The sequence below is a fragment of the Gymnodraco acuticeps genome, unplaced genomic scaffold, assembly GCF_902827175.1.
Source record: "Gymnodraco acuticeps unplaced genomic scaffold, fGymAcu1.1, whole genome shotgun sequence".
Classification (NCBI taxonomy): Eukaryota; Metazoa; Chordata; class Actinopteri; order Perciformes; family Bathydraconidae; genus Gymnodraco; species Gymnodraco acuticeps.
In genome coordinates, this window is record NW_022991216.1 from 2,295,534 (window position 1) to 2,309,161 (window position 13,628).

General features: G+C 40.5%; 1 protein-coding gene across 2 annotated transcripts in view; it reads right to left on the reverse strand.

Moving 5' to 3' along the window:
* Positions 1-410: 410 nt before the first annotated feature.
* fibcd1 (fibrinogen C domain containing 1) overlaps positions 411-13,628 on the reverse strand; it is a 181,184-nt gene continuing 167,966 nt past the window's right edge. For both annotated transcript variants that reach the window (XM_034238943.1, XM_034238944.1), the window contains 2 exons: positions 7,399-7,578; positions 411-4,065 (listed from right to left, as the gene is read on the reverse strand). In XM_034238943.1, the coding sequence (XP_034094834.1) occupies positions 3,800-4,065; positions 7,399-7,578 (446 nt within the window). In that variant the 3' untranslated portion in view covers positions 411-3,799. The remainder of the gene's footprint in view (positions 4,066-7,398; positions 7,579-13,628) is intronic.

Below are 13,628 nucleotides of genomic sequence, written 5' to 3' on the forward strand. Positions count from 1 at the left end.
TTGGTGTTAATAAGTGAACACTTTAGTACTATGGGAGATCTACACTAAAGTGGCATTGTTTAAGGAAGACATATTTCTGCTGAGTTAAAGTTTTTTCAAAATGCCATTTCTAAAAAAATATTGGAGCTCCACAAACTAAATTGAATTACTTATATTGCATTGGAGGCAGAACACTTTACAATTTTATCGTAAAACCTTGGCAGATAAAGCCTAGACTCTCATGGCCAATACAAACCAAAATCATTTTTACATTAAAGGTCTGCAAAGGCTGCCTTTCTCACCAAGCTGCATGTTTTATTTACCTCGATGTTATCTTTTTTACATCGGAAAGTCTATAAAATGTTCACTCCCTGTTTATTACTCAGCAAATACCAAACACACTGACATACCACAGATAAAACCCCACACACTTCAAGGTGTTCCCCATTTATAAAATGTGAATGTTTATTAAATGTCGACAAGAACATTAAAACACAGTATCAAGATTCAGCAAAACAATCTATAGTACTTCACCAAAACTAAAAGAAGAACAGAGTTAATTCAGCGCTGGGACTGAGAGTGAAAAAGCAGAGCAATAAAGAGGCAGGGAGTCGGGGGCTGGGAGCAGAATTTAGGAGCTTTGGAATGAGGGGGAATTGGCAGCAGAGGCTAAGGCAATTAAGGAGGTACACAGTAAGAAAGATAGGAGGTTTGGGGACCGGGGGGGTCGATCAGGGGGGGCTGATGCACTGTAATGAGCGGGATAACTGGGAATGATTAGAGCCTCTGATTTCACTCTTTTATCATCAACCTCCGTTGGAAACTTAGCAAGCCGCAGCAGAGAGAGTGACTACAAAGGCATTCACTCAACAGAAACACAGAAGGGGGGCATGGCAAATTATACTTTTACATTTAAATAACAAGAGGGGGCAACTAGCATCAACATACAGTGGGCACAACGCTGCGTTGAGGTGGATGGAAATATAGGGAGTGGGTTCTTGGGGATTTTAAGGGTTTCGAGCGCAGTTCAACACAGTACCAGAAGGTGGTGTCCACTCTTATGGGTTCACAATCACAATAAGTAATAGTTCATTATAATTATGTAAATCTCTCTGTTATCAACACAAATAGCAAGGGGGGGAGGCAAGTTGTACATAAGCATCACAATACTTCAAAAATGTCCACAGAGACGCACTCCCGCTCTGTCGTCTGGCTCATGCACATTGGGCATGTACAAACCGCAGCATGTTCATATATGTGTACACACAGAGACACTGTAGACACACACATGTGCACACACACACCCTCTGTCTAACACAGAGACACACACACTCTCACATTCGTTCTCACACGCAGTCCAGCTCCTTCCCCTTGAGTGACTTCAATCATTTGCAATTTGCCATATCCTCTGACATTATCAAACCTCACACTCTGTGCCATAATAACATCAGTAAGTATTTGTAGCATGAGTCTGTGCTTTTCAATGTTGAAGAGAAGAGGCTGATGTCCTCTGAGACGTAGATCTGTATGCAAAACAGCCGAGGTGCTGCAGAAACACACGCAGCAACGGGAGATCCTTCCAGAAACGGTGATTGCGGAACAACTCGCAGCAGGTCCAGAGTCAGAGGCATTCAGCGCAGCAGTGCTACACTTTAACTCACTGGCAGCTGGGGCAGCAACACATTTCAAATTGTCTCTCAGTGCCACGCAAATGCAAAGATGTCAGAAAGATCCTTTGTGTCCAGCTGGCAGCGATGTGCCAAAATCCCTCTCTTATTGTGCCTCCATAATATTTATATTTGTGCTGCAGATTTGAACGGGCGTGTGCTTTAGGGATAATCAAATGCCTCCTCTTCACTCCTATCCGACCTTCAGAGCGGCACGGGACACTCCCACTTGTTGATCAGGTCGAGAAAAGTTCTGTAAATACTCTTTATTTATTTTTTTTAACTGGTGGATTTGTGAAGTCCATGTGCTAGAGTATTCTTTGTGTTGTAGCATAGTAAGAAAACAGCTTCACATGCTCTAAAAGTCAAACACACTGTACAATAGAATCTACAGATTTTTTTTAAAGCTTTTAGTACATCCAAATAAACTTGAAACAAAGACAAAGGTTGATTCCCCGACTTGAAAAATAAAGATAAAGACGGAAATCAGGATTGCACTATTTTCTGCCTACAGTTTGCCTTTGTGTAAATTACTTCATGACATTTTTTTGTTCCTTTTCTATTATTATTCTTTTTTTAGTTTGCGCATTTTGTTTTGGCCATAACACATTGTAGAATTCCTACTCAGAAGACGGCGGTTGAGAGCGTCAAATCTTATTTTACAGCAACTTTCTCAACCTTTTCTCATGACATGAGACAATGTGTCACACAAGTGGAACCTATAACAAGCAACCAAAAACAAAAAGAGGACAAATAAAAAGGTGGGGGTGGGGTGGGTTGTTGTCAAATACGAATATAAATGTCCTTAACAAGTCCGATAAAATCTAATAAACTAGGGAAGGTCTGATACAGTTTTTGATTGATCTTAAATGTTGTCATCCCTCTTGAATTGAGTTTTTCCTTTCTATTACTTTACATATATTACAGGCGCTGTTATCCCACGCAAACTACCTTAATGAAGGGTCACACTAAGTGTGCCAGCCATGCATCATGTTGAGTCTGTCAGTGCTAAACATGGTCAGTGGAGACGCTCAACTGAACACATGACAGGAACTTGATAATGTTAGAGAACTCTGTCCGTGGCTCCCTGTCGTACACACACACACGCACACACACACACACACACACACACACACACACACACACACACACACACACACACACACACACACACACACACACACACACACACACACACACACACACACACACACACGCTGGGTTACCATCTGTGAGTGCTGCATCAGTTGGCCAGTACTCAGCTGGCAGGCAGATCAGACAAAGTGCCCAATATGCTCCCTAATGGCCCAAGTCAGATGAATGAGATCCTGCGTTGTCTCTTTCTTTTTCCCATTTTTCTTTTTGCACCTCCTTCCTCTTCCTCACTCGCTGGGCGGTGGTGGCGAAGTCGATAGGGACTTGGCTTGGTAACTGGAAGGTCACCAGTCCATCTCCATCTCGCCTCTGATTCGCATTGCCCCCCTTTCTTTCTCGACTAATTTAACTCTCGTCAAATTGTTTCCCCGTTCTCTCCATCTCTGTCTCTTTCTAATTATCTGAGATGCCGCACTCCTTCCCTGCTGGGTCTCATTCACACGGATCAGGGATGTAAATGTGACACTGTCTCTCCTCACCGCTGGAGGATCTTGTATCTCCTTTTTCACTTTTTTGTGAAGGGTTTGTTTGTTTTATACTATATTTGGAGCGTTCACAGATTATACAGCTATGGGCAGTGAGACTGAACCACAATTGAAGTGCCATGTCAGCGCAGATGGGAGGTCAGAGCCACATGTCAGGAGCGAATTACTGGTGTGTGATCCTGCCGGCGATGCTTGGACCGCCATGTCAGACTGAGTAAAGCTAGCTCAGTGGACTGTGGATTTCAGAGCTCTGGTATGTTGCTTTTGTGAGCTGAGCGATCAGAAATATGCATGATGATGGTTATTTGTTCAAGAAAGGGACCATGAGGAAGAATAATGGTAGCCGGCATGACACTAGTAGCTGGATGATGGGGGAGCAAAAAGGAAGTGAAACATAGGGAGGGAACTGAACTCACAGAGGTATGTTTTAGTGAATAAACTATATCAAGAAACTCCGCCTAGCTGTCAGAAATTGTGGTTGGTGATGTTTGTAACTTTTTCCTGCTGTCTGTCTTATTTTTTGTCTTGGTCACGGGTGGGTCTTATCTTCATCTCAGAGAACTTGAGGGAGTACTGCCAGCCGGTCCAGGTGGACCACTCGATGCCGTCGGCATAGGAGGTGTGCTGGCCCCGCAGGTACTGCCCGTTCAGGTTGGAGGTGTGGCAGTTGCGGTACCACCAGGCCCCGTGGTAGAAGGAGGCGCAGTTGTTCTCCGAGTGGTCGTTATCCCGGTCTTTGGTGGTGAACTTCATCCCATTGTGCTTCAGCAGAGCGTCACCTAGTGGGGGAAAACGTTTCATTGTGAGAACAGTGCATTTAAAAGAATAGGCTAAGGCTTATTTCAGTGTATAGCAAGTCGCCTGGTTCAAATGTTATCCGTGGTTATTAAACATATAGATGGAGGTCAGATAGGGGGCTGTTGGACATACTAGAAGGTTTTACAATCTGCTTACACACTTGATGACCAAAAGATATAATTCAAAAGACAAAGCTTTAGGAATAACAGGAGCAACGGTGGAAGTGAGAAGACACAGGACAGACAAAGTCAACACAGGACTTTTGCATACATTAATAGTTACCGTCACGTGTAAAATGTGTCCTTTTGTTTGCATTAGGTTTCATTTTCACTTCTCAAATCTTGTCCTTTTAACCCAAACCACCACCCTTTTGGTCAGCTAAACGTTTTGTGTTGTTTTTTAATTTCATAACTACTTTAGGTGCAGTTTGGCCCATCTGGCATATTAGAATAGTAGTGATAAGCACTGATAACTTATATTTATTGGACTGATGAATCAAAATGTGAGAACAAGCTCTCATAAACAAGTGCAGTTTGGAGAAACAAGTTTTGAGCAGCAGCTATGCATCTCTTTTGGTTCTATAATTACATATTTTTCATTCTGCAATCAGTATTGGAGACAATAGGAAAATAAAGTTTTGTATAATAGAAAAGTAAAGGCAATAACTCAAACACCAGAGTTAACAAATACATCATAAATTCTATGAAATCCTTTGTGTCTTCTTACACTTTCTTGGATCTGATACCAGAAGCCAGTACTCTTTCAATAAATCAATTGTATAATAAAGCAGGAAAGGATCTTTCATAAATAACAAAACATAAAAACATGTCTCCAACAGTTCCCCAGAGCACTGCTTCTTATTATCTAATGCAGGAGGTCAAGTGGCTTTAAAGCCAATTTATCAAAGGTTGTCTTTTTAATACCCCACTCCCAATGATTTCATCAGGGATTCTGTTCAGGGATTTAGTTAATGGAAAGACAACGTGTTAATTAAAAATGCATATTATATTTTAAAATATATAAGTGAGTTTACTGCTAAATGCTTTAGTGTAAAGTTGAGCATAATTCATGTAGCAGTAGTCGTCAGAGATCATAGGAACATAATCAGACAGCCTACAAGATCTATTTATAAATTCATTGTGTTTAGCAACCCTGTCACCGGCTTTTACAGCTTGACAACAAGCCCCGCCCACATGGAATATTCCCGTTTCTCCTGATCAGTCACTGCCACATCCCAATTGTGATGAAAATATCTGCTCACTTTACCAAGATTGTTCACTGGCAGTGCTCTACATCAATAACCAATTTCCAAGCAATGGCTTTAAGAGTTTTACAAGTAAAGCGAAAGCAACATCACATAATGCGGTACAAAGTCATAGCAATTTAATGTTCAATCAGATTATAATGTTCAAAAAATTCGACATAAGCAAACCCCCCCTGCTGCACTCTCCGTCATTTCCTTTATTTCTAAAGCAGGCTTCACACTGTGCCCAGAAGTGGATGAAGGATGGAGCTGAGAGCAGAATGAAAGTGCGCTCACCAGCCATCAGGTGCGAGCTAACAGCTTGTGAGGGCATCAAACAGCCCTTAATTGCTCAGGATGTGGCCGCCCAGCTCCTTACCCTCTCACTCTCCCCCATACTCTGCTCTCCATTTGGCATTACCATGGAAACCAGTCACTGGAAAAATAATCTGGCAGGCGAGTCTGATATTCATGTTGTGTGCTACTGCACGTTAGGAGAAAAAAGAGACGGGGGGAGAAGAAGAAAAAAGGAGACGCTCAATGGCATTGACACTGACAGTGAGATGATATCCGGGGGATGTAGAAAAAGAAGAAGTGAGAAAAATACTGAAAACAGAACAGAAGCACTTAAAGGCTCATTTACGCCGCGCCGGTTGTAACCTTGGTGGTTGGGGGCCGGCAGCCTCCATTGATGCCCATTAAGATCCAGCTGCTTCGGGCCCAAATGAGCACCTGTCAGCTGATCGGAAAACAGCCGTGGCGAATAATAATAATAACAGTAACACTGCCTACAGGGAGGCCGAGGTGAAAGCACCCAGAGAGAGTTTGAAGACTCTTCATTTGACCTAATTCAAATGTCCAACAGGCAGATGAGTTCAAGGTCAGTCCGTGCTGAGGATAAACGCATTACAGGACACCGTGTCTGGGAAAGAGTGGTGCCACATTTTTCTATTTCCCAGTCTGCTGCCCTCTTCTTTCCCTTAAAACCTTGATCCTCATTTGTATTTACCTTCCTCTCTTTTCTTTCGCTCCTGTCCCCTTCTTCCTCTATCCCAGTTGTTCCCAACCTTTCCTTTCCCCTTTTACTCTTGTGCCATTTCTCATATCTGTCCCCATTCTCTCGTTGTGTTCCAGCACCAGGTTTCTAAATTGCTTCTTCATTTCCACGGCGGGTTTTTTGTTTACGCTGCAGGTCAAGCAGTGCGATTAGTTTGCGGTAATTTAATAAGGTGACAGGAAGCTGGCTTGGATCTGATGTTTGGGGGGCAGAGGTAAAGACACCCCCCTTCTCTGTGCAACTGTCTGCATGGTTTAACGAGTGGATTCACCTCACAGTAAAAACAAATGTACTATGTACTACAGTGACCTGATGTAACCTTAGTAGAGAAACAAGCAATGAAAAGTATGAAAAATGTTAGTATGAAAAATGGTGTCCTCTGCTGATTTCATTTATAGGAAAACCTGGTTTTCATGAAGCATATTCAGGCAGTAGCCTATACGCCACTGAAACACGAGCACACACTTCAGTTTAAGAAATCAAATCTGAGCAGACAGAAAATGCTCCGTTATGGTTTAATACACACACTATTTTATGAACATTTTATGAACATCTTTTTTGTGTGCCCAGCCATGTGTTTATTTCATTTCTTATTTCTTCGTCCCTATTTGTGTAACTGTTTTCCTTTTGTCCCTCCTACTCTTTCTACTTATATAGCGTCCTTGGGTTTCATGAAAGGTGCTATATCAATCCAAGTTATTATTATAATAATAATTATTAATATTGTATAGGTTCACCTACTGAATTAAAACACTGACAAATATAACCAAAGAAAGTGAAAGCCCTAAAGTGTATTCAGGCAGTAGGCGTATAGATTCACGCTTCAAAGTGTTAGCCTACAGAACAGTACATCTTACAGAGAAGAAATCAAATCTGATCTTTTAACAACAAACCTGTAAATAACCTTTGTTTTGTATCCTGATTATGTAATCTCGTTACATGTAATCCATTACTCCCTAAACCTCCTAATCAATCAGATGCAGGAAGTGTAACTATCTCACTGAGAATACATACCTGCATTGCCAGAATAGTCTCCCACAGTCAAAGGATAGCCGTCATCATCAGGGTCAACGGAGAAGAGGCCCACTCCAAAGGTTCCATACTGGGCGTAAGCGGTGCTATTTTCAAAGTCCTCCAAGTCGATCCGCAGCTCATAGTTCCCCTGGATGGACAGAGCATGGATCTGCTTCAGCCCTGCAGGGAGAAAGAGAGCGAGACACAGACCAAAACAATCCGTTACAAAGCAAACAATTGAAAGCTATTTCTGCAGCCTCTCTACGCCGTACATTTTCTGGAAATAAGATGTAACATGGTTTTGGCCCATTTAGAGGCTACCCGTGCATGTGTGGGTTTCTTTCCAAAAACAAGATTAGAGGTTGTTTTTTTTTACAAAGTGCACACTGCTCTCAGAACTGTTTGCCAAGAGGATGGAAAGACCCGTTTCATCTGCTGAAACTGTTTTTACAATGACAGTTTGTGGTCTTTTTTAAGCAACACATTTTTATAAAAACATCTGCACAAACATTGTGAAATAATTGTATGTATCAGCAATGTTTAGCACATTTCAAATATGTATTTCTATCTATATTTCATCAGGGAAAACCTCATTGATTGATTGAAAAGTTTATTAACAGCTTGTATATTGGGTACAGTACAGTACAGCTCAAAACATACAATTGTTAAGGGGATGCAGACCAGAGAAAGACTTTCGTCTTGTTTACATCAGGGTCCCCCATTTCCAATTCATCATATCATTTAAGACATATAAGACATATTTGACATACAGATGGCTTACAGGTACATACAGGTGTTTTTTTACATACAGATTGCTTGTTTACAATTTTCATTTTAGATTTCGTTCTAATACATCCTAACCGGACATTTAAGACATACCAAGTCTACAGATATACAGTTAGTAACAGAGTCTAAAATGCGAGTATATACATAGATGGGGGGGGGGGGGAAGCTGTCCATTGAACGACAGGTTGAGATTTGTACCATTACCGGGGCCAGTTTTGCAATGCTCTCCCCCGAAGGTGCTCTTTAAGAGAGGTTTTGAAGGTAAGTATAGTTTTACTTTCCTTTACAGTTGTGGGAAGAGCGTTCCACCTTGATGTGGCATAATTACGAAACGTGTATTCCCCCTCTTTTGTGCCAAATCTGGGTTTCACATGATTTGTGGAGCTCCCTCTGGTGTTATGATCATGGTATTCCTTGACCTTTGGGAAGAATTTTGACATGTAAATGGGTACCATAGAGGTGTAGTGGATCTTGTAGACCAGGCCCATTGCAAGTAGCTGTACTCTGTCGTCTACTCTAAGCCATCCTAGGTTGTCAAAGTGGGCAGAGGTGAGGTGGGTTCTAGATGAAAGGTCAAGCCAGTTTATTTTGCGATGTTTGAAGTTTTATTTTTAGCGCCTTGGAGGTGCTATGGTACCATGACGTGCAAGCATAGTCATAGTACTTGAATGAGTGCTCCTGCCAGAGTTTTCAGGGTGTTTTTGTTTACCAGAGAGGAGATCCGGTATAGGAATCTAGTTCTTTGATTGACTTTTTTTATTACATTGGATGCCATTTTGTCACAGGAGAGGTTTGCCTCAAGAATAGATTCTTAACCTCAGTTTCAGCAGGCGTGGGTTAGATGTCAACCATTCCGCATTCTTGATGTTAGAGATTAGGAATTTGTCTGTAATTGCTTACAAGGTTAAGTTTCCTGGATAAAGGAGATATTGTAACATTTCACCTGGCCATGTACTACAGGTAATGTGTTGTTTTGTCCAAAAATAGCTTTTTTGGAGTATACTAGAGGAATGGAAACTTCTCCATGAATGTGAAATTGAATTTGAACAACCTAATTCAATTAAAACATTTTAATATCAAAGATGGAAATCTACCAGCAGGGTCAACAACATCTGTGGCCTCCTGGTTATAAAACATGCAAAGTATTCTGAAGTCAAATTTCAGATCTCAAAGCTGATCTAATTTTGTTATTTTTGTGCCCTTCAGCTCAGCTCTGACCAGAAAAAAAACGACTTTAGTCTAACATAATATATATTTTAAATCAGTGATATAAAAGCTCAATAGACTAACATGATGCACTGCTGGAGGAGACATTAACACCCAGCGGGAAGAGGAAAATGTGGTTAGTCATATAGGGCAGCGGTTAAGCATAAATAGGTTGTTTTGTTTCATTGTGCTAAGGAGTTTCCTTCGTTTTTTAAAGAAACAATATTTTTTTCTCTCCGTCAGTTCAATTCGTACAGTATCTTGGTTGGTTTGATAGTTTGTTTGTCAGAAGGATTCTTGCAAATCAATAAGCCTGATTAACATGAAACTTACTGTCATATTATAATATGAGCAGAGGAAGAACACATTACATTTCAAATGTACACGGTGCAAATTCACTAATTATTTTTCACTTATGGAAACAGCCTTGGAGAAGCACTAAGCTCTTGAAATGCCTTAGGTAACTTTTAATTTCAAACATATGATAAAGTATCAGCTATAAGCACATTAATATGGAACACCCTAGAATCTGATGTTGGTTGCCTAAAAGTATGATTTTATAACTCCTTGATTGTGTGCATGAAGTCATTAGTTATGATAAAGTCTTCTGAATTCTTGTGAACTTGTTCACATCCACATGTCTCAGCTATTTCCAATTCCAGCTTGCCACCTCTTCATCAGATGCCCCGAACCACTCTTTTAATTGTTGCTCAAACCTTTGGAGAGAAATGTGTAAGACAGAAAGTGCCAGAAGGGAAAAGGATTCCCATCCCTTCTTCCTTGCCCCCTCCTGCTCTCTGTCCCCCCCCCGCTGTGTTGGAGTGATGTTGTGTCCCTGGGCGTGTTTTCCTCTCCTGAGTTGATCAAAGGCACCAGTTGAGTGGTGTGTCAGGCGGAGAGGAGCAGGAGGAACTAAACCTGGGTCCCTCCAACACAAAATTGAAGGCAGGAAGACAAACAAAAGTGAACTCAGCCTCAAGACTGAGTTAAAGAGCCTTCCTCCATGCCTATAAACGCATTCTATGCAGTGTTTATTTGGGAGACAAAAAGAAAAGAAATAACATTTGAAAGCCACCATGATAACAGGGCTTCAAAGACTGTTGGAATTAGAGCATGTAGAGGAGGCTGTAGGCTGGTTAAGGTTTGCTTTTCTGTCTCTGCTGTAATGTGAATCACCATGAAAGCAGCTGCACCACAGGAAGCAAGGTGTCTTTATGAACCTAAACACTGTCATATTACCTCCTGCTGCAATCATCACATTCACAAATGAAACTCATTCTCCTTTTTAATGCCTTCAAACCTCAAACTGACTTTGCCTAATTTGAATTCCGTCGTTGAAATGGCACTCTGCGAGCGGCTCGCCTAAAGTAGAGAGCTAATTTGATGACAAACACAGCTGAAAGAACCCATTATTATTCAGAGAGGGGAGCTTGCAGGCTGGGCCCGGGCACTTAGTGAGGATTGAATCTAGCCCAATGGGAGGTTGATCCTGCTCTTTTCATTTTCACAGCGGATCAGTAAAATTGGAGGTGGAAAATCAGTGATTAATACATTCATGGGTAGGTAACTTCACGCACGCCCGTTTTTCCATTAACTACTAAAATATATATGTACTCATGTGATGTGTGCGATAAAACACACATCACATGCAACACATTTTGACGCATTCAAAGGAACAAAAATGGCTCATTTGCAGGAAGTTTTCTTGTCGCAGCCCTTTGAGAAAAAGTATCAATCCACACAAACACCTAAGGGAAAAGTATGCAAGTCATTTCACAAACTTCAAAAGACTTAGGATGTTTTCTCTTTCGGAAAAAAAAGGAAATACAAATAAAGTACCAGATGCAACACAACTCTATTTAAAGACTTCCAAGTGTATTTACATAACTTTAATTCAGTCTCTAATTAAAGCCCCAGAGAATCTCCGAGAGATTCAGAATCAGAATAATTAAAGGGAAAGACTAACGCAACAACAACAGAGACTTCTTTGGTTCAAATCTAAATGCTCAGGTGTAACTCGCTGTTAATTAAATCCATTGTTAGGTTATTTTAAATGGGCTCTGATACAAGGGAGGATTCAGAGGTGTTTTGCTTCAGTATTAACATGCTGATTGTTCCGTTGGGAAAAATACTTCTCTCTTCTCACTGATTTGCCGTTCATAGGAAGCTTAGCGGAGAGTCCAAAAACTTCTGCCCTCCCGCACGCTTTAGATGTTTCTTTCTTTATTCCTTGCTTTTAAATCCAGGCCATATTGAGGCACATTGTTTTTAATTGCTGTTTGTTTCGATTGGACATTTATAAAAATAAAGTATTAATGTTATTATAATATTATTTTCAATTTTTTTCTAAAGAAGGTCTTTCTTTTGAAGTATGACAAATCACTCGAGGATACTTTTCTCTTAAGTGTGTGTGGTTTGATACTATTCCTCAAATCACTAGGACAAAAATAATATGTCCTCAAATGAGCCATTTCCGTTCATCTGAAAGCGTGTAAAAGGCAGCGCATCTTGTGTATATGTTTGTGTGTGTCTATAAAGCCATGCTAGTTGCTGTATCTGGGCACAGTGACATTAAAACGCTACATTTAGCATACTAACGTAGTGAAAAAAACGTACTATTGTTGTCATCTTAGTTTAGCATTTTAGCATGCTAACATTTGCTAATAAGTACAGAAGGGGCTGTTTTCATAAGCTTTGCAGGTATTTGATCATTAAACTAAATATTGGATTCATTACAGATTTTTATCTAAGGATGAATCTAGACTTAAGAGTCCCATTTTCAGGTTTGATAATTGAAATATTTAATACCACCCCTTAATGTCAATATGTAATGGGATTAACAAAGGAGTCCAATGGAGGTGTTTCAGGCCGGGGGGGAGTGAGTGGGGGGAAATCTCCCTCTGGAGGGAACACAGGGATTTTATTCTTTGCAGATCCTACAACAAACCTATATAACTACAGGAAAGGGGAAATAAGTGAAATAGGGCCTGTTTAAAAGTAAGGACCCAGCTTATGTTGCCCATGCTATCCAACACTGAAAATAACAAAACGTTATTGGGAAGCTTTGAACTTCTTTCTACACATTAATCTCCACAAGCAACAGGAATACTTATCTGATGTAATGTAAGAAGGAGATAAATAATGCTGGCACAACCAGCATCTCATTTTGAACAATCAATGTGTTTACTCATAGAGAATCTCATTTAGCGTGTGACTGATTAACAAACACATAGATGGGACACAAATCTTTAAAAATGATTTGGCATTAAATCACCCATGTCATCACAGTCTCCTTTACAATGTCTGCTACAGTGACAACAGCTGAGGCCTGAGAGGATACAAAAACGCAGCACCATTCACATCATTTTCTTAATCATGGCCATTAATATGATTATTAACACTTCAGGTCGTAAAAACACAAGATTATTCTCCCTATAGGTGAAAAGCAGGGCTCTCTTATAATGTTATACACAACAAATATTGATTTTCTTTGGTAATAAATCTATGAAAGATGACAATACAAATGATATATATCTGCAATTACCTCATTAAACTAGGCCGTGGTAATCCATAACTCATTTTCACAGCTCTGAGGTTTATGGGAAAGAGGACACATTTAGCTTGTTTGGAACGAGAAGACAGTAATTTATCTTTTTTTTTTAAATCTTGTATTCATTCTGTGAAGACACGTTGTGTTTCATAGCTAGAAAGAAAGAAAGCTCAAGCCCCCCTGACATTAATTAAACTATTACCCAGAAAGAATCCTGCGATTTAACGTGATTCTACAGTTAATGAGACTGACATCAATGACTGGATTAAATATGTAGAAGACCTCTGTCAGATGTCTCTTTGATTCTGCTAAAAGGCCCAAATATTAATCATTTATTTGCTTTTATTTGAAAAGTATGTAGAGGAATGTATTGGATGCTTTTAGGGGACGGGTTAGAGTCTCAGCGCAGTGCAGCATTACAGGGCATAAAGGAAAAGAATACAAAAACAGATCTCTAAACCCAACAGAGGAATGATTACACTTCTCTCTGCCACTTGTGACATTTTTCAAATTTAATTATTCATCATGCTTTTCTCCCTGTGCTGCTGGGGGGCAGCTCCTGAGACTGTTTCAGCTGGAAAGGAGAAAGGGAGCAGCACTCTTCCGTCTCCTCCTCCGCGCTTCCTCCCTCCATATCTCAAGCCCTCCCTCGTTTTGTCGTATTTTTTGCTCTTCTTGCTCCTTCCCT